General features: G+C 34.4%; 2 protein-coding genes across 3 annotated transcripts; one reads left to right on the top strand and one right to left on the bottom strand.

Annotated features, from left to right (window-relative positions):
* Positions 1 to 601: 601 nt before the first annotated feature.
* LOC135688573 (lens fiber membrane intrinsic protein) lies at positions 602 to 5655 on the bottom strand. Its single transcript, XM_065205485.2, has 3 exons — positions 4641 to 5655; positions 2227 to 2361; positions 602 to 1069 (listed from the first exon to the last, which is right to left on the bottom strand). Exons 1-3 carry the CDS (start codon positions 4915 to 4917, stop codon positions 876 to 878), a joined length of 606 nt encoding a protein of 201 aa, XP_065061557.2. The 5' UTR covers positions 4918 to 5655; the 3' UTR covers positions 602 to 875.
* Positions 5656 to 9703: 4048 nt separating this feature from the next.
* On the top strand, positions 9704 to 16196 carry LOC135688576 (uncharacterized). Of its 2 annotated transcripts, none has more exons than XM_065205488.2 (4): positions 9704 to 9843; positions 11601 to 11840; positions 12682 to 12822; positions 14822 to 16196. In XM_065205488.2, exons 2-4 carry the CDS (start codon positions 11639 to 11641, stop codon positions 14998 to 15000), a joined length of 522 nt encoding a protein of 173 aa, XP_065061560.1. In that variant the 5' UTR covers positions 9704 to 9843; positions 11601 to 11638; the 3' UTR covers positions 15001 to 16196. The 2 variants fall into 2 exon arrangements, with proteins under 2 accessions (XP_065061560.1, XP_065061559.1); XM_065205487.2 differs by having other exon boundaries at positions 9711 to 9987.
* The last annotated feature ends 3565 nt before the right edge of the window (positions 16197 to 19761 follow it).

Here is a 19761-nt window from a genome sequence, read left to right as displayed (position 1 = left end):
CATAACCATAGATTTTGCTATTTTGTCAATGTTATCGGCAAAGAAGTATTGAAATCAAACCCTTATAAGATGCTCTTAAGGAAATTCTACTGTGTACACACCTGAAAGAATTCGGTAAGAGCCTGGGAAAATAGATCGTGAAGCAACCATATCGTAAGAAATTACTCAAAGTATACTTGCTATGAACAGTGCCTTTCAAAATGGTACATCCCCTATTAAAGTACAACATTTTTTGTTGACAAAATATAAGATAATTATCTCACTAGCTTTATCCTGACAATTGTGCTTAGAATTCAAACACCCACCACAAAACATAACACCATGGAGATTTAAATTATCAAAGCAGCAAAAAGCTCACAGATTTCTGACTTATTACATAGTTTCTTCGATTTTAACAAAATTTGATTATCTTGTTTACACTTAGCTCATTGGGTTAATATTTTCTATCAACTGCCGTGATATTGAGATAAATAAAACATTGATATCCAAAATATTTATTCGATCGATACAGTGCATATGAATTTTTTCATAAACTTTTGAATGTTTTGAAATAATAAAAAACATATTTCTAAACAGGATTATTTGAAAAGAAAACAAAATATTGAATTCATAGAAATGTACGTAATATTGTGCATGCATCCATGTAATTCTATTACATATTTTAATCTATTACATATGTTGTAAAGTAGAAAAAGTTCCATGAGACGCTAGCATGTAAACTGCAGGATATTTACGATCTTTTTAAAACAATAAAAAAAGCTAGCGAAACTGTTTTGCAAAGTTTGATCTGATAAAACCAATAAATAAAATGTTTCAAATTAAATCAAATCAATTTTTTTAGAAAAATCTATAAAATAAGAGTACTTTGACGAATTTTAGAGTTTGTTGTTTTGAATCTTATCAAAGTCATCAGGAATGATAAAGCATAGCACTGCAACGACTATATTCAGCACCCAGCCAGACCATCCCAAAATAAATGACCAAGAGAATGCAGATTTCAACCTGTTGTTGTCCGCTGGTATACCTGACTTTCCTGTGTAGACTGCTAATGCCAACAAGGCAAACAGAGCTAAAACAAACAATTTTTTTGGTTAAGGCAATAGACAATTAAGAATTCATACTGAAAGCGATGACAATCAAACTGTTTACAGAAAATGCTTCTCTGGCTAACTTAGATCATGTTGAAATGTTTAGAAGCTGTTTGTTTCCGAATACTACAAAGTGTAGGGAACATGCCTACTGCTCTGTCATGATGTGTTTTGAGTATACGCACAGACACATTAAGCCTTACTTATACAATATTCTCTCCATACGCATCCAAGCAAATTTCGTTGGACCTTTTGATTCATTTCAACTTATTTCACTGTCTTCTGCTGACTTAAGTGTGATACAAGATTCTGATCCTCGTTCTTACAAAAACGGTTGCTTTTGCGACAAGACATTATTTTGAAGGAAACACGGTCCGCGAAGAAGGAGAGCTTGAGGCATTCTTTAATGGAAATGAAGCGCAAGTTAGGAGAAGATTTTGTGATATATATTTTCAATGATCCTTTTGGCAATGTTATAGCAAGAATTTAAACAAGATTTTTAGGAGCCCAGCATATTTCATAAGCTCGAGTTTTTACAACAGTGCAGGAAATTAGAAGAAACTGTTGTCCATTTGAAACACGTGATGTTTTACCAACTTTGACTGAAGAGGCAATACAACTTCATAAACGGTTCAGTAAAGAGGTTTTTGAGCTCCAAATTTCTTTATTGCATTACCATAAAATGGAAGAGTGGTTGAACTAGTAATGGTAAGCAATTGGAAGAGAAAAAGCCGTTCGAAAAAAGAAAAATACCATTTGCCGATATTGTCCTACAAATGAAAGTCTATTCCATCACTCGTTAGTTTAAACTATTTTAAATAGTGCATTAATTATAAATATATTCAAGTGAATATTTTGGCTATAAAACATTGAGTGGAATCGTACTTAGAGCATATTACTCTTGCATTAAAATAGGTCCCCTACTGGCACCATGCCCCGGGATAACCCCCCATGCCCCTACTTTATTATATCTAGTTGTAAGTTCCTTTGTGCGCTGCAAATTATCCATTGTTTCATAATTCGTTTGGTATATCACAAATGCATTGTTTAACGTAGTTAAAAGCAAGGGTCTTCAGTAGGAATGTTAATGCACCTGAAGCTGTAATGCTTGAAAATACAGTATCTAGATTGTAAGTACCTGTTATAACTGACATGACACCGGGAAATTTGAAGACTAAGTCCGGTCTGAAGAAGGCCGCGATGACGTAGACAAACACGACAGCCATTGAAATGATCGTCAAGGCCATGAACGCACGAACAGACCGTATCCAAGCTGTAAAATTAATATTTTCATCATTAATAGAAAAACCTAAATCGTGTCAGCTTTTGCTGAGAATATTTTGCACATGCCCTAAAACAAACAAACAAACAAACACACTACAAAGGTACATTTTTTCCGATCCCGGATTCATGAGACCATCAGGCAGCATAATACAAATTCTTTTTACCAATAAAACTGGCTTAAATAACTCATAAATCAAAATTTACAATAATTCAATGTTTTAATCATAAGCTGAAATACAATTTCATTTAATATTTTCTCAATTAAACAATCAAATTTTGGAAGCAATTTGATATATTTCATTTTACAAGACCCCGAAAGAGTCTGATTTGTTTGCTTCAGACCATCCCAACAAATTATTTTACCAGATTGAATCAATTATCATTTATCCTATATTAGATATATATATCTTTCTGCTTTCAATGGTTTATCTTGGGCCCTCAAAAGGTTAGATCTAGGCTGTTATATGAGCCGCAAAAATAGTTAGGTGTGAAATGCTTTGAAAGGAACACAAATAGGTTTTCCGCAAAAGTGTCAAATTATTGCTCAAAAATCGCGATTAAATATTCCGGTTTTCAAGTGCTTTGATGTCAAGGAAACCAAAACAGGACATTTGAAAGAATTTTTTTCAATTACAAGGGCTCCCACTAAAATACATGCCATGCCACCAAACCTATTCTCTTAATTAACTTCTGCATTTCGCATATTCAAATATGTCAAAGCTCGAAGATAAAACTTCTTCATAATCGTTTTAGCGCTAGAGGTAGGAAATATTTATGGATATTTCGTTGGAAAATCCAATTCGTGAAAATTAAGACCACACCGCCGTTTCGTTTTACAATGCTTATTTACATAACAGATTCCCAGAATTACGTTGCGATCTTTCCTGAAATTTTCGATCGCTTCAATGTCCATCAAGTTTTTGATAGTTTATATCGTTTCGCATAACACAGGAAGCGAAAAAATTCAAATACGCATGCTCATAACCTTTCGCTGGCAAAAAAGCGAAAAATTTTCGCCAAATGGAGATTGGCCTTAACCGACAGCCATAAATTGCACCAGCAGTCAATTTGAGGCTAATCCGTAATTTGTTTAGCGCAGCAATAGCAGTTTCTTCCCACATGCCAAACAAAGCATAGATACGAAGACTGCATTAATCCACGATTGAAATTAAGCATTAGAGGTAAATACGCTTAAAAATATCTGCATCAGAATATGAGAATATAAAAACAACACAAAATAAACGGGTTTCTGACCTCTGATCCGAATGCTAATGCCTTAAGAACATTCAAACAAACAAAACCGCTTGTACGTTACAACGGAGAAACAATGTTTGTCATCCTGAAAGAATATTCTCAATAGTAGATGAGTAGGAACTGTCTAGACAAAGAAAGGAATTCGTCTGAAGCAGCTTCCACACATGTTTCTTGCCTTAAACAAACTATTTAATTATGGACAGTAAAAATTATGCTTAATTGACATCTATAGCAAAACTGCTTGTTTCGCTATATGAGATGTCTAGTCCTGTGCGGAACATTGTTGTATATAGCTAAATAAAAAAGCACGTAGATATTAATAATAGTTCTTTTAGATTGCATGATTAGATTGCAAGCCTGAACAGGTTTTGATCGATATCTAAACATGGCCTTTGTCTGAATCGGGCATGTGGAAAATCTAGATGAAGAAACCGTTTTTAGGCCTTTTTCTGTCTTAGAAAGTGAACTAAAACTTTGCGTGTTCATCTGCTATAACAGTCTAACAGATTTCTGTAATATATATTCATATTCAATGTTTTCTATAAAAAATAGCAGATTTTTTTAAACAAATCTTTATAATTAGTTTTTTTATGTTATGCTTGTAGAAGCCGGACAGTAATCTGAGAGCGCATTCACTAATAAAAGAGTATCTTTTTCGTTGAGATCACCCTGTAGCATTACAACCATTTTTAGATTCAATGAGAAATATAAAAGGTTAATATACAGTATATCGACAAGACGAGATGGTGGTAAAGAAAATAAGGAAGTTAACGACTATTTTTTCACCATGTGCTCTTTTATCAGATTAATGAAGAAACTAGAGGGGGTGGGGGGGGGAATTCTGCTTGAAATAGACCTGTAAACGTCTCTCCAATAAAAAATCTAAAAAAGTTTCATAAAAGATTAGGGGGTATTTTCACCCGGCATAAAGTTAGAGGGTAACTCACTCCTCCCACACAAGCTGTTTTCTGCAGTTAACATGTTTTTTTATTTAACATGAAATAATTTTCTTACCAAACTGGGCCTTTAAGGTCGAGCAGATCTTCTTGCCTTCAAGAGTCGCACAACCATTCCATATACCGCTGTGTGATGATGTGTACTGATACAAGCTCTGATAAGTACTTTGAGTCTCATGGCTGTGACCACTGAATATGCCAATGTTATGTACACCAACTTTGTACTTTGTCGTTTGCCAATGGTCAGTGGAAATAGCTATGATATAGAAGATAAAAGCTATCGAGACCAAAATCATCGTTAAAATCTTTAATCCTAAAACAGTCTTCGAATTCATGATGGTTTTGCTGGTGAAGCACACTGATACAAATGCCCGGGTCTTTAAGAATTTATCCGAACCTCTATTTTGCGCTCTGCTTTTTCAGTAGACTATGTTATGAAGCCAAGACGATCTACGCAATCAATTATGTCTGATGCCGCTGTAGCGATTTGATTCTTGCATCCTTGCTTTTATACATTTGGTATACGAAATAACGGCCCATGAACATAAAATATTAATTGAAACTGCAGCCATTCACGCATATAATACCTCATCAAAACTGCTGCTCGCCAATCAAGCCATCTGCATCCTAACTTTACATGGCATCAAAACATGATAATGGTATGGGAGGCTCCAAAATATTTTGAGCAATCATGTGTGAAGTCACAAATCCTTTCGCAAATGTTTTATTCGGCTTCTGTTTCTACATTAACAATTTATAAACATTAATTAAATATCTCATCTCATCTACAAACGTGTTTTGCCAGAGAAAAAATAGCTTTCAGCTTATACTGTGAGTTGTCACGTGTCGAGGTCTCGTTTCTTACAGATTTTAGACTAATACTACTGACTTTTATCGAGTGCTGTTATGTCGCTCTGCAATGATCATCTGTACTGACCAAAAGGTTCTCTGGTGAATTGGTTTAGAATAAAAGAGATAAAGGTGATTTTTCTGGGGATAAATACGAGGAATGTTAGCCTGTAGCGAGAAAGCAGAACGGAGATTAGATTAACATTTGCAACGGACTCACGGTGTATTTCTTTAGATTGCTGAAATATGACATAAAAACTAGTAGATAGAACAGGACTTTTGCTACCTATTGTTATGAGAAGGCTAGATTTTAACCCGATCCTGCAAAAGTAAATACATTTAAAGATTCGGAAACAAAATTAATAAACATCGTATTGTTTCGTAAATTCACACCTGGTTCCAGGACATTAGAGAATTACTTAGAATTCTGATAACAACAGCTAAGAAAGAACCTTGGGTACCAAAGCCACAAAATTCGAGTGAGGAATAAGAAGTTAGCAGCGAAAAAGCGGAGGAGGACGCTTCTCGGCTCCTATGTTCCATTTTCACGTTCGATTTATGTGGCAATAGTACCCAGGGTACTATGAAAGAGGCATTTCTAAACTATACTTCAGGGTCGTAATTCAATATTTCAATTTGGTAAAACTTTGCTTTGAACTGTTATAAATTACTAGTTGTTTAGGGGCAATAAGTTGCCAAAAAGCAAAAGATTCAAAAGAAATAAAATCAATAGGAGCTTTCCGCTGTTTCCCAACAGACCCTTCACAAACCCAACACAGCGTCTCCTCCAAGTAGTTCACTCAAAACTCTAAATGCCTGAAAAAATAAGTTACTCTCAATAAATGATGACCACAATGTCGGTGGTTCCGTGTCTAAAAAGCGACAATAGATTTTGCTTTTACTCTAGGTATCTTGGTTCCCTGCTACATTGGGAAAGGTTCTGTTGTTCTTTGGTTTAGCCTGAGTTCCAGACCCCAGACTAAACGTATTTGAATCTGGGGCACAGGCTACTTTGGTTTCGCTAAAAAGCGAAGCTCTTTTGGTCCGTTCCCAAGTCATGCTGGTCTTCTAAAGTGTGAACAGTCAGGGACGGACTTATTTTTTGCGATTGAAAACGCGGCTTAATCTAGCGTTGAAGTGAGATTTTCTGATAATGTCAGACTACTTCGTCGCACCATTGCGCGTGCTCCGCATTGAAGTTCCGTTTTTTACTCAAGTGTAAATGCGATTAAAAAAAGTCATCGTGCCTAAACAAGAACGGAACCAAGGAGTTCCATGCTTTGGTTCCATTCTTTTCCTGCAGTTTAAACGGGGACTCAGTTACAATAAACAAACATAACTCTTTACCGATTTGTCATATGAGTGCAAAGAACAGGATATTTCTAAGATTCAACTCCGATTTACATGCTCAATGCGATCATCTCAATTAAAACAAGTTCTACACAAGATACTATGGTTGATATTTTCAGATGTGCAGACAACTAGATATTTGCAAGAATGCTAGCCCTATCAATAAATACAAACAAATGTATGATAGACGAGACTTTCTCATTTCAACAATGCAGTATGTGCAAAAAGTAGATATTTTCTTATATTCATTTATCAAAGCGCTACATATGACTATTAAAAAAAAATAGCCACCCTTATGAAAACATCTTAATTCATACGATAAAAAACATTTACTTTGTTAACGAAGCGGAAAATGGAATAGAATTGTTTGATAATTTTATTCGCTTGTAACAAATGCTAGTAAACCCAATCTTACTTATTGCAAAGATTGCTGAGAGTCGAACTAACAGCCTTATTGTTGCTGGTAAATTAAAATGTTTTTTAATAATGATTTGATAAAGTATTGACTCCGGTGCATGGGAAAATCGCGTAAAAGTGCCTAAACTTTACACAGAAAATGAATCAAAACTAAAAAGATACAAATTGTGAAGATTATTTTGCAGAAAAATGCAAAGATAAAGAGAGGTAAAGCAAGGAGACGCAAGTGCGTGCTCGTGCTGTCTACACAATAGTATCTAAATAAAAAATGGACGAAACTCAAAGACAATCTTATTGGTAAGCAGGATTGGTAAGCAAATGAAAAAATACCGATTGAAATTGTCTAAAAAACCTAAAACTCACAAATAGTATTGTTTTCTCAGAAAGCTAAGGCATATGTATAAAGACCCTCTTCAGGCAGATGAAACGAGGATGCTATGAAATAGGCAGATGGTGAATACTAAAGAAAAGGCAATTCTCTTTGCAATCTGGTTATAAGACTGCAAGCATTCAGGATAATAAAAGCCTCTAAACGACGCTTCTAAACCATCAGATGCAGATGCTGTAACAATGATAGGTCGGTTCTAGCCTGGCCTGCCAAAAATTTCCAATAAAAAGTTTCTGTCAAAAGGGCCACTAAGATAGTTTCAAAGCGGACTTCAATCAGTTTTCCAAACCCGGGTAAAATTTAGCTTGGCTTTAGCTTAACCGGGTGCATATAATTAAGCGTACTGAAATCTGCCCTGATTTTCTTTGCGTCGTAAAGCATGTCATTGATGTAAAAGTTTGATTACTGAAACTGGAATCCCGACATGCCAAAGAGTTTCTACGTTAGATCGTTAGCATTAATCACCTCAATTTAAGAACCAGGTGTATCCATTATGACGTATTTCATCATGAGTCAGTTGGGACATTTAATGGCAGAATAAAGCACAGATAACGACTTTACAATCAAATTATATTTGCATTAAACTAGATTAATATATATTCGAAAAACGGAGAGAACATTATGTAATCAAATTCATTAATAAATCGATTTTCAGGCATTCTTCTAATCCATTGGTTTCAAAATTGCAAATAGATTTTCATTATTTTGACGAAGCAGATAAAACTTAAAGCTACAATCACAATATAATTTTTGCGACAAGATTACATCGAGGTTTATGTGCCATCCATCAGGTCAAATAATCAGTAAAGAAATTCACTATTTACGTTAAAACTTTTGAAGTTCACTCAGTGTGAACTCGGCTCCAAAGAACATGAATAAAAACATCATCTTGGTATGGCAAGTGCTTTTAATGCCTATTTAGCATAACTTTTCGTGAAGTTGCTCAACAAAACTACCTTGGAGCTCTAAAACCCCCTTTCTTTAGTCCTTCCGGCGAATTTTGGCTAAAATTACTCAATAAATTTCTCGATAGATGACAAGCACAATAAAATTGAGCACTACAATGTATCTTTTAATAATCATCAACGATACATTACAAGCAACAATAAGATTTAGGACAACTGGTCTTTGACGGCTTTGGTGCTTGGGATCCACCCATTTTATGCTAGTGATCAGTGAGTTTTGCTCTACCTACAATTTGCATGTTTTTATGACTTCGTACCTTTTACGGATTGACCGTAAAAGGGTTTGATCGGTAAATTTCTGGTGTTGAGCGATCAGTCTTGAGTACTTGATCGGTCGATCGATCCCTTATGCAAGTAATCAGTTTTCTGTCAGACATCGGTGGGCTTTTATGCCAGCAACAGGTCCCTTTTGTTGTCTTGGATAGACAGGTTTGAATGATTGCTTCATCGATCGATGCCAGTTATCGGTTTCTGTGTTTTTGATGCCCGACACCCTGTGTCTTTGATGCTGGTGATTGATCCGTTTTTCTGCCTTTGATTCGGATACTTGCCTGCTCGATCAATCAATCGATCGATTAATCTCTTATTGCAGCTATCGTTAATTCTATGCATATTGCTTGTTTTATGCCTATGATCGGATCCCATCCAATGATTCAATATCCAGCTGTTTGTTCCGCTTTTTAATCCAGTTGCAAGAGAAGACCTTCAAATGTTATTATTCTTGAATGCTATGCTGATTATATTTTTGTTTATGATACTTAACAAAATTTTTTTTTCTCTTTTATAACCAGAAAGAGGAAGGCTCAATTTTCTAAAGTCTCTCTGAATTGTAACTTCAAGTGTGGCAATTTTGTATATTCTAGACTCAATAAAACAAATAATTTGGAATGTATTAATGATCACGGTGACTATAAGTATGATTAACCAAGCCTAATCAAAACGAGCAATAATCACGGCGATCAAAGAATCGTGATTCAGAAGTTGATTGCAAATGCATGACTAGGAATGAAGACTGTCGAAACAATACTCCTCATCAAAGAAGGAACGAGAACAAAGTAAGTGATCAAACATTGACAAAAACCAGCAGCTCAAACAATCCTAATATTTCCTTAAACAATAGCCACCGTTAGTTGCCTGGCAACTTCTTTTTTCAAAGATGAAGTGTCTTGCACAAAACCAGATGTCGGTCGCTTCCTATTGCGCGATGGCCTGTTTTGATTGAGATCAGGCTCTTTGGCGGACAAAAAGGCTGAGAATAATTACGCATTCGCCGAGATACAGAGCATCAGCAGGTAGATGTACATACTTAACTTTGTTGAGTTGTTATTTGCAAAGTGAAGGAAGAAATCATCTACATAGCACGTTCAAACTTGTGAGGAAGGTTAACAATTGTCAAAAGAAAGAAATCGAAGTACAGAATATATCATAATCTCGAGGTAAGAGCTTAAGAGGCTAAAGACGATGGTTAGATATGTTTAGCGAGGAAGACGAGTAGCAAATTTGTTTATACAAACAGACTTAAACAGTTAATAAAAAGTCCTGCGAGCGCTTTGATGTTCCTCTAGATAGCCAAAAATTTTCTATTGTTAAAGAAGCGTAAAGGAGGTTTTAAAGTTGAAGCAAACCCACTTCAGGACAAGGCCAACATAGAAACATAAATTACTAATAACGTGAAGGCCTCCCATTGGCAATTACATTTGAAAACAGTTTCATCTTATCCTTTACTGTGATTAAAGTCTTCGGGAATACACATATATAACTTATAGATAAACATACTGATTTCAAAGATGTGTTCTTGATACTTGCTTGATACAGCCAAATATATTTTATAGCAATACATACTTGAAATCAGTTGTTTAATTATATATTATACATATTATAAATTATATAAATCATATACCTGATATAAAAGTTGACCATGTCAGAAAAATGCTATAAGGTTTAAGGCTTCCTGGTATTTCAGTCGTCCAGCTATTCTTATTTGTACTAAGTGTTTTTGGCAGCATAATATTTCAATTTGGTTAAACAGATTTTCAAACTCAAATTAATCAATAGCATAAAGGGGCTTAATATTTCTACCACCAATCTTTGCAACTAGGGATTAAAATACTAAATTTCACCATGGAAACTTAATTTATAATGATCTTTCTTTACAAATCCAAGTGATATTTTATTCCAAGAACGGTAATTCTCTAAATCACATCCTGTGGTGAATTCCCAACTGGGCTTCCTCTAATCGAGAAGATCACATTCTGTCTAGTAAATGAATTAATAATATAGTGAGCAAGAAAGGTGAGAGATTTGGCAGTATTGGTGTTCTACCAAAGCGTGATTGAGTGAAAGAAAACAGCTCTTCAATTATCAACCAAAATTTGAGTGATTATTTGATGATTCATACATATTCGAAAAGAATTTACGAGAATTGTGATCTTAAAAAATTTAATATTGCTGATGCTTTAATATAGCAACAATGCTATATTAATATGATATGATATGATATGATATGATATGATATGATATGATATGATATGATATGATATGATATGATATGATATGATATGATATGATATGATATGATATGATATGATATGATATGATATGATATGATATGATATGATATGATATGATATGATATGATATAATATAATATAATATAATACGATGAAACATGAACTGAAATACTATTGGGCCAGATTATATCATGCAATATATAACATAACATAACATAACATAACATAACATAACATAACATAACATAACATAACATAACATAACATAACATAACATAACATAACATAACATAACATAACATAACATAACATAACAAAACATAACATAACAAAACATAACATAACATAACATAACATAACATAACATAACATAACATAACATAACATAACATAACATAACATAACATAACATAACATAACATAACATAACATAACATAACATAACATAACATAACATAACATAACATAACATAACATAACATATATTGGAATCAAGGTGCAAGAAATATATTCTCAATGATAAGTACGATTTTTTTCAGAGTAATTTTAAATTGAAGAGGATCCGCCTAGGGTCAAGATGTTTTCTTTACGACCAGTGGCCATGGGCATAATGACAGTGGCACTTCTTGTCCTGGCCACTTCAATTAGCACAGACGAATGGTACAGTGTCACAACAGTAGCAAAGCGAAAGTTCAATGGTCTCTGGAATCATTGCGTTCAGATGAGTGGGCGAGATACAAGTTGCAATTTTCTACGCGGCTGGGAGCCTATTTCAGATGGTATGTGAGGTATCTCTAAATGCTTTTCTAAGATGTTTGTTGGTATTCGATAGATGCTTATTTGTCCCATAAAACATGCGTTCTTATTATCTACTAGAATTTCTTTAAACAATTACCTTTCTTTTTTTGTACAGAACCTAGCATTGCTGAAATTAGTTTGAAGAAAGTAATTATTATACTTATTCGTGAAATTGACGAAGGAATGGTCCTTGAATGGCTTTGAGAACACTTTTCTTCTTAGTATAAAAAGTTTGAATATCGGTTGAATGTTTTTAAATTTTGTAGTATCAAAAAGCAGCACGTATCGATAAAATAATAAATACCTGATGTTGTGCGTGTGAGGCTAGTATAGGTTGAAAGACAATTAAATACCTGAAATCTGTCTAGTATTACTTTGTGGAAGTTGAGCAAAGAGTTTCGTTAGACGAAACGATCCTTTGTTTCTCTAAGTATCTACAAAGCTAAGCAAAAAAATAGAAGAAGGAAAGAATGTAGCACGGAGAGCTGATTAAGACTAAAATGAGGGCATATTTCTTTAAAAATGGGGCTTTATTATTCGCAAAACTTTTGCATTTGCTATACAAAAAAAACATAGAATGCAAGAAAGAGTTGCGTATCACGTTGCAAAGAAAGTACTTATTTCTAGATTCATCCAAATTGATATTGACCAAGCTGTTATATGGTGTTTTATATCGAATAAACAGAGTTGTCCCAGCTTTGGTGTTTGCAACAGGACGGCACTAAGTTAAAATTCCCAGGCTCATTTCTATTCCAAAGCATCTGGACTAATCTCAATTCATCATTAACATTTAGATTTAATCTAAAAATTTCCAATTGACAGATACGATGACCGCAATTCGAGGATTTTTCGCACTGGCAATTCTGTTCCAACTTGGTGCAATAATATATCCACCATTTTACAAGCAGATGGCGAGTGGTATTGTGAAGCTAGAGTTTATGGCGATTCTTTGTTTGATTGCGAGTGAGTTTCACATTCCATTCTATTTTGATTTTCTTCAGCAAAAGATAATATTATATTTATTAAATGGACAATTGATTGAGTTTTCGGAAAACGTAGCTTAATAATGAAATTAACAACCAGTACAACGACGAAGAAAAAAGACATCATGTTTTAAACGTTTGGAATTAAATTAAACGTTTCGACTCTGATTAGAGTCATTTCCAGTACTCTACTGAAGAGTACGCTAGAGTCATCTACTGAAGATCACTCTAGCCAGTGTCGTAGTGGAATTGCCTAAATTGGAACTGTTTTAATGTCTTAATGGATTTGTCTTAATTGGAATTGTCCACGATGTAACAAGAAGTTGACGAACACATGATGTCTTTTTTCTTCATCGTCGTACTGGTTATTAATGAAATGGACAATGCCATTGAGATCAGAATGTCCTCAGCATATTGTTTCCTTTGAAAGAAGGGGGAGGGGAGGGTCAACAGTTCAGATGCTCTTTTTACAAAACATTTCTAATGACAATATAGTTTAGATGAGCTTTTGCTTTGTTGAATAACTTTTTCTTTTACAATGTACCACTTTTTAAAAGTACTCTTGACAGCAATAATTTTTGAAAAGGAGAGAAATAAAATTTTGAGAAATTTATATCTTTTCAAATAGCTTCGCTGGGGTAAAAGTGCAAAAGGCAACTACAGAGTAATATCTTCATAAAGTACTTGTTTATAATCTATGTTTGGATATAATGTTCTTTGTTTTTTTCAGTCGAAACAAATTTCCTCCATTAGAACCTACTTGATATGTTTGCTTTGTCCACTATGTCACTTTGTCAAGGTGCCAACCATTCAGGACTCTGTTACTAAAGTATTCTGTTAACATACGTGGCTCCAATAGTTTTGCCCATTATCTTCATAAATTGTTTCATTGTTTGTAACTCTTCTTTTTAGTCTAGAGGGCTAAAATACGCTATAGCGGGATTATGCTGTAATCTTATCGTCGCCAAGGCACAAAACTTGAAAGAACTGCTTTGAATTCTGTAAAAATAGGCCCAGCAATTCAGTTGTTGTACTTTATGAAACGGAAATGAAAAGTTAACTTTGAAGTTGTGTGAATTTCAATGCAACGAATCGCTACCTGTTTATAAAAGTGGTTCTAATTCATTCATAAACTGGATGGCTTTATTCGTTTGACCTATTCAACAATTTATCGGATCCATTTCTAAAAATTTTCTTATCATCACTAATATCTAAAAAGGCATAAACCTAATCATATATTCATAAAGATTGCTGTCTAATTACTTTTTCAAGTAAAGAAGAAACCAGTGGTTAGCCGCAATGAGAAAAGCCATGTGGATAACTGAAAAATGCACTTTTACTCAACTTAACAATTTTCCTTCAGCTTTTAATACAATCAAAGGTAAATGCAAGAAATTCTATTCAGTTTAATAACAATAATATGGTTGTTGACCTCTCTTTGACCCAGAGGCATATTTCGGTATTGAGAAGACAACCTTTATCCTAACAAAAGAAATTTTAAAAGCCCAAAGAAATCTATTTAAATGCACAAGAAGTAGAATTACTATTTTCATCGTTTTCTGGAACTGAGATATATATATAACAATGCAAGTAATCATACGATTTTACTGGATATTTTATAGAATTTTTGATACAAAAACGAAAACAGTATCCTATAAAACATACCTTGAAAAGTGAAAAGGAATGCCAGTTTTGGCATCTTTTACAAACCTAAAATGATTAATATCAGAATAGAAGAGAAGTAAAGCATTTTGACAAGAAATACCGATGCTGCAGAAGGTGCAGATTGCTTGAAATACATAAAGGTGCATTAATGAGAGATCAGTTAACAGTTTTCTTCACTTACGATTGTCTTTACAATTGTCAAGCAATTATAATTGCTTGTGTAGGTATACGTTCTTCTTTTAAAAACTCTATAGCTTTATTTTAACTTTTAAAGATGAAGGAAATATTCTTGTTTATTATTTTTTCTTTTTAAGCATGCTTTGCTTTCTTGGGAATGATAATTATAACTCACGAAGTGATACACCATAACGAAGGTCCCACGTTTGGTTGGTCGTATTACCTTGGCTGGGCTGGCACTGGGGTATCGGCAGTCGGGGCAGCACTTGGAGCAATATCAACGCGAGACGATGTTTACATGGATCAAGGGATGTAACCTTCACGACAAAATTGCAATGTAACTGGACGGATGTAACCGGACGGAAAGCCTTGATATCAGTCATGGAGGTACATAGTGTCCTTGCGTGAGAACAGCAATCTTGTAGTTACAGAATTAAATTATCGGAGAAAGAAAAAGCTTGACGTACTGCGTAATAAGAGTCCTGGAAAGAACTGTAATATAAGGTAAAATAAAACCTTGTGAAGACACAAGGTCTGACTAGTTAAGCAATACTTATTGTAGTTCGGGAAATGGAAGACCTACTTAAATTATCCTGTTGCAAGATAGTGTAGCAAAATACTTAGCATGGCAGATCGTCTGCATCAATACAAAATCTGTCACTAGCGACATATAGATTTATATTTTTATCGCGGGTAAATTTAATAGGAAATGGCAAAGTGTGAAACTTTATACAATTGGTCTCCAAGAAAATTATCTTCTGCTCATTGTCCACCATACACAAAGACCTTTTATTAAAAACATTTCTTTACCTAAGCTTAGCAAATAAGTTTTACATGCAAGCTTTACATAATCCAAGAAAGTAATTTACGTTGTAGATAAAAGCATTTAAAGTCTTTAAAGCTGTATTTGTAAAAGAGTAATTATTTTAAATCATTCGCGTAGAATCTTTTAGATTATAAATGCTACATAGAAACATAGGAAGCATTTCAAAAGATGGGTTCGCTGGGAGGACATGTAGGCAAACACGAAACCTCCGTGAGCTGAAAATAACAATTTACCTTTTAAACAAGTTTTACATCTAATTAATTTTAAAACTTTGTTTTACAGTATACTGAATTATCGTCGTCATTTTGCTTGATAAATCACTTTCAATTTTACATCATTGGTTGTAAGATTCACGCAATCTGGCGAGCAGCCCAGCCTGTATATTTTTCTTCTGACAAACTCTGCTTTTGTTTAATAAAAGTGAGAATGAAAGAGTGTTTAATAAAAGTGAAAAATTGCATACAGAAACAGCAATAATTGATTAAAATTGTTTATGATAGATATCATTGGTTAGATATCTATTCGTGCTTGGTTAGGTAATATTGATAGCAAATGATGGTTGATGAGAGGACTTTAATAACAGGTGTACTATGAGATGTTTAGCTACCTTTGTTGATACAAGTAGGTTACCAGTTTTTTGTTATTGGTTATGTGATAAGTTCGCGATATCTCTGCTTATTCCATCATAGCATTGTTTCAATTGCCATTATGGCCTATCTGCTTCTTGGAGCGAGCATAGATAGCATTGCACATGCAGCCTGAACAATATATAAGTTTCTGGTAAGATAAAAGTTTTTGGACAAGATATTTTACCAAGTGCTACTTTTGCATGGATAGCATTGCACACGTAGCCTGAACAATGCAAAAGTTTCTGGTAAGATAAAAGTTTTTGGACAAGATATTTTGCAAAGTGCTACCTACAAAAATTAAAGGAAAGGCAATTTCTATCTTTAACAGACTTTCGCACAATGAAAATCATCCGTGCAAACGCAAGATATAATGACTGGATAAGTAATAGTATTGTTTTATAACGTTGTTTTGAAGACTGAGTATCAAATACAAGGAACGAACAAAATGAATTAACGCGCCGTGAAAGCCTCTAGCTTGGCTAATAATTGTCAAACAATAATTAAGAAAAAGACAATGAAAGTCTGGATTAAATCAAAACATTACCCAATGTTATTGCAAGGTTAAAGAAAATTTAAAAAATATCAATGATGCAGTTTTGTCTGGATAATAATTACTCCATTGAAGCTGGCTGCTATAAAATAAAGATCTTGAAAATAGTATAGTTAATGACAAGAAAATCTGCCAAAAATCAATGCCTGGAAGATCTTACAGAAAATTCTATCGTATGCGTTGTGCGTAGAAAGCGGGTTGGGTTAGGATTAGGGTTAGGGTTAGGGTTAGGGCTATTGAAAATCGAGTGTCTTGAGCAAAATGAGAGAAATGGTATCAATTGTAATTACAAGAAAGTCAACAGGCTAGGTTTGATGATAATGGAGAAGTTCATTATAAACAAGAATCTCAGTGGACACACACAGAAAAAAATCAGGTTCTACACTTTATTACTAACAACTTGTGCACACAGACACAGCGGAGCACGGGGGCTTGAAGATACAGCCCCCTTTTTTTGTTAAAGACATAAATAATAAAGAAATGCACCACCAGCCAAGACTCTTTTTATTTGGCTTTTACCCCCCCCCCCCCCATGAATGCTCCATGGTGTCAGGTGCAAATAATAGGAAGATGTTGAAGAACATGTGGTTTAAACATAAACAATTGGAGACGGAGGCAAAAGCGGAGGCGGAAGATTCAAATGCATCTGATCAATTGCCTTCACAAGACTGCATCGGGCAATAAGCTATGCGCTAAATTTCTGCTAAGAACCGCTCAAGATTTTATCAATGATTCTTTATATGTTACGATTATGTAGGATAACTAAGAGATAAAGGAAAATTGTGAGCAGAAAAACACGATGTGGAAATGTATACACAGAAAGAGTTGTATCACAAGATAATTTGTTATTTAACAAATCAGGATTCTGATTGTAAAAACACACTCGGAAGAAGAGACAGAAGAAAAGACAGTGGGGAAGAAACACGCTCTAATTGTAGTCATAGAATTAAATCAATTTGTATCATTTGAATTGTATGTAAAGACTCTGACTCCGTCGTCCAACAACGCTGCTTCCGATAATCGAAGATTATCAGGCATGGGGTAAAATTGGAACATTATAGCTACTTTCTGAGAGTTACCTTTGCCCTATACTCCTTGGTGGAAAAGTTATATAAAAAAGTTATGAAAATGTGAACTGAATTTGACATCGACGGCGGGAAAAATCAAATTAAGAGAATGTGAAAGGTACAAGCGTAATTGAAATGGTTCTGCACTTGGCCTTCTGGCATTTTTGTCCACTTCTCCTTTATTGACATCTAATGGCTACTAAAATACAGCAAAATATCGAGTACATGTTTTGTCGAGGATCAGAATTTTCAAGCTAGCCAAATTTTGCGCAACTGCTTTGAGCAAAAGTTATTTGTGAACGAAATTTGAATGCCTTCATGTTTAGCTTTGAATAAAAGATGAATTCTAAAAAATGGCAAGCACCTGCATCATATCAAAACTTGAATAACCTAATGAATGTTTTGTCAACATTTTGAGATCCTTTGATTCAACAACCTGTTGAAGGCAGTTTCTGCGGTCGTAAAATTTCCTTGCTTGCACATGCTCTATTCGTAATTGCTTGTAATTATGGAAAATCTTACATTTTTTCTTATACTTTCACAGAGGCACCCAATTGAACCCCATGATTCCCGAATTCCCGCTGCGTTTTAAACCCGATTCCCGACCATCGATTCCCGAACGGTGTTATCAATTCCCGAATCCTACCTAATTTGCCGATTCCAGACTCCTAAAAATGACGATTCCGAGTTTTTAATAACATATCGGGTACCATTCATGATGTTATAGTCAACAATTTGTGATTATAAAAATCACCATGCTAATCAAGCCCAAGTTCACTGATGCCATGCTGCTAAAGCTGTTTCTGCCTGCAAATAAAGTAGCATTTCCCATTTTCAACTCGATATTTTGTAGGATACTTGACACGTTGTCAAAGTGTTATTCAAATCGCATCTAAAGGACTTAAATTTTTACCAGCATTTAGCAACCCTAGTTTCTGGTTGAAACTTTGAATCTAGCTTAAAACTGTAATCTCACTTCTTCAAAGTAAACTTTAACTAGTAAATTAACAACAATCACGAGAACTGAATGGCATCAACGATGTGAAGAAAGCAGAAGACCTTTGGCTTCAAAGCCTGAACAAAGAAAGAAACAATGTTGAGCTTTTAGCGGCAATTGCAAACCTAGACACGATATTCCCTCTTTAAAACTTTTCTCATGCTTTCAGGGGGGGGGGCAGGGGGGAGGGGAAATATTTTTTCGAGAAGAGGTTCGTGTTCGGGCGATTTCAAAAATATTCGTCTGGGGATAAAATTAAAAAAATATTCGTCAAACAAATGAAACTCAGCTAGTTTGTCATAAGAAATTAACTGTTTGCAAGTCCAACAGGGAAACTTCAGCTTGGAGTTGGCCTCATTGTTTTAGGAAAGTTTCAGCTATGACGATGGATACAAGACAAGGAAGTGTTTCAAATGTTTGACTACAAAAGCTCAAACAAGAGATATGTATCTTACGTATGAGAAAAACGTTACAGCAAAAGTGCCATGTTTCATTTAGCAATCAAGTAAGTACTATGAATGAAGCTTTTTTGCAATTTTATCCGTTTCTGCTTTTGCACCATAATTGGCTTTAATTGTTTGCGAAGTCTTGTCTCTCATTTAGTATTACGTTTGTCAGTTTCCTTCGAATCTTTCCTACTACTTTTTGAATGCTATTAGTTTCTGAATGTTTAAGACTTTATTCTGGCTTTCTTCTATATATGTGCGAACGACTTTTTGGATATTTCATAAACATTTCATGAATACTTTTGAAATCACAACGTGCTTTTTAAGAATTAAATGTCCCTTATTATTTGATATTAGTTTTGCTACCATGCTTGCAAAATTTACTTGGCACACCCAAGAAGTGTCGATAAATTCTCTATAGAATTCCAATTAACCCCGAAAGAAACAGCTGAATGGCCCCTTTTTACCAAAAAACCTATAGATCTCAGCCTTTGTAGTTTCTTGTGTGTACTTTAATTGAGAATATTCCAATATTTTTTTAAAGGTGATGGGAAACAGCCTA

Source organism: Rhopilema esculentum, chromosome 19 (assembly GCF_057945365.1).
Source record: "Rhopilema esculentum isolate cy_ngs chromosome 19, ASM5794536v1, whole genome shotgun sequence".
In the NCBI taxonomy this organism is placed as follows: domain Eukaryota; kingdom Metazoa; phylum Cnidaria; class Scyphozoa; order Rhizostomeae; family Rhizostomatidae; genus Rhopilema; species Rhopilema esculentum.
Note: the sequence above shows the minus strand (reverse complement) of the source record. Positions and strands in the feature narration are given on the sequence as shown.

What these genes read in the sequence shown, in the direction of transcription:
- LOC135688573 (XM_065205485.2), bottom strand. Translation starts at nt 4,917, where the DNA reads ATGAATTCGAAGACTGTTTTAGGATTAAAGATTTTAACGATGATTTTG. An exon ending in GACCTTAAAGGCCCAGTTTG is followed by an intron (nt 2,362 to 4,640) that starts GTAAGAAAATTA and finishes TTAATTTTACAG; the next exon opens with CTTGGATACGGTCTGTTCGT. An exon ending in TGTCATGTCAGTTATAACAG is followed by an intron (nt 1,070 to 2,226) that starts GTACTTACAATC and finishes TGTTTGTTTTAG; the next exon opens with CTCTGTTTGCCTTGTTGGCA.
- LOC135688576 (XM_065205488.2), top strand. Translation starts at nt 11,639, where the DNA reads ATGTTTTCTTTACGACCAGTGGCCATGGGCATAATGACAGTGGCACTT. An exon ending in CTGGGAGCCTATTTCAGATG is followed by an intron (nt 11,841 to 12,681) that starts GTATGTGAGGTA and finishes TCCAATTGACAG; the next exon opens with ATACGATGACCGCAATTCGA. An exon ending in GATTCTTTGTTTGATTGCGA is followed by an intron (nt 12,823 to 14,821) that starts GTGAGTTTCACA and finishes TTTCTTTTTAAG; the next exon opens with CATGCTTTGCTTTCTTGGGA.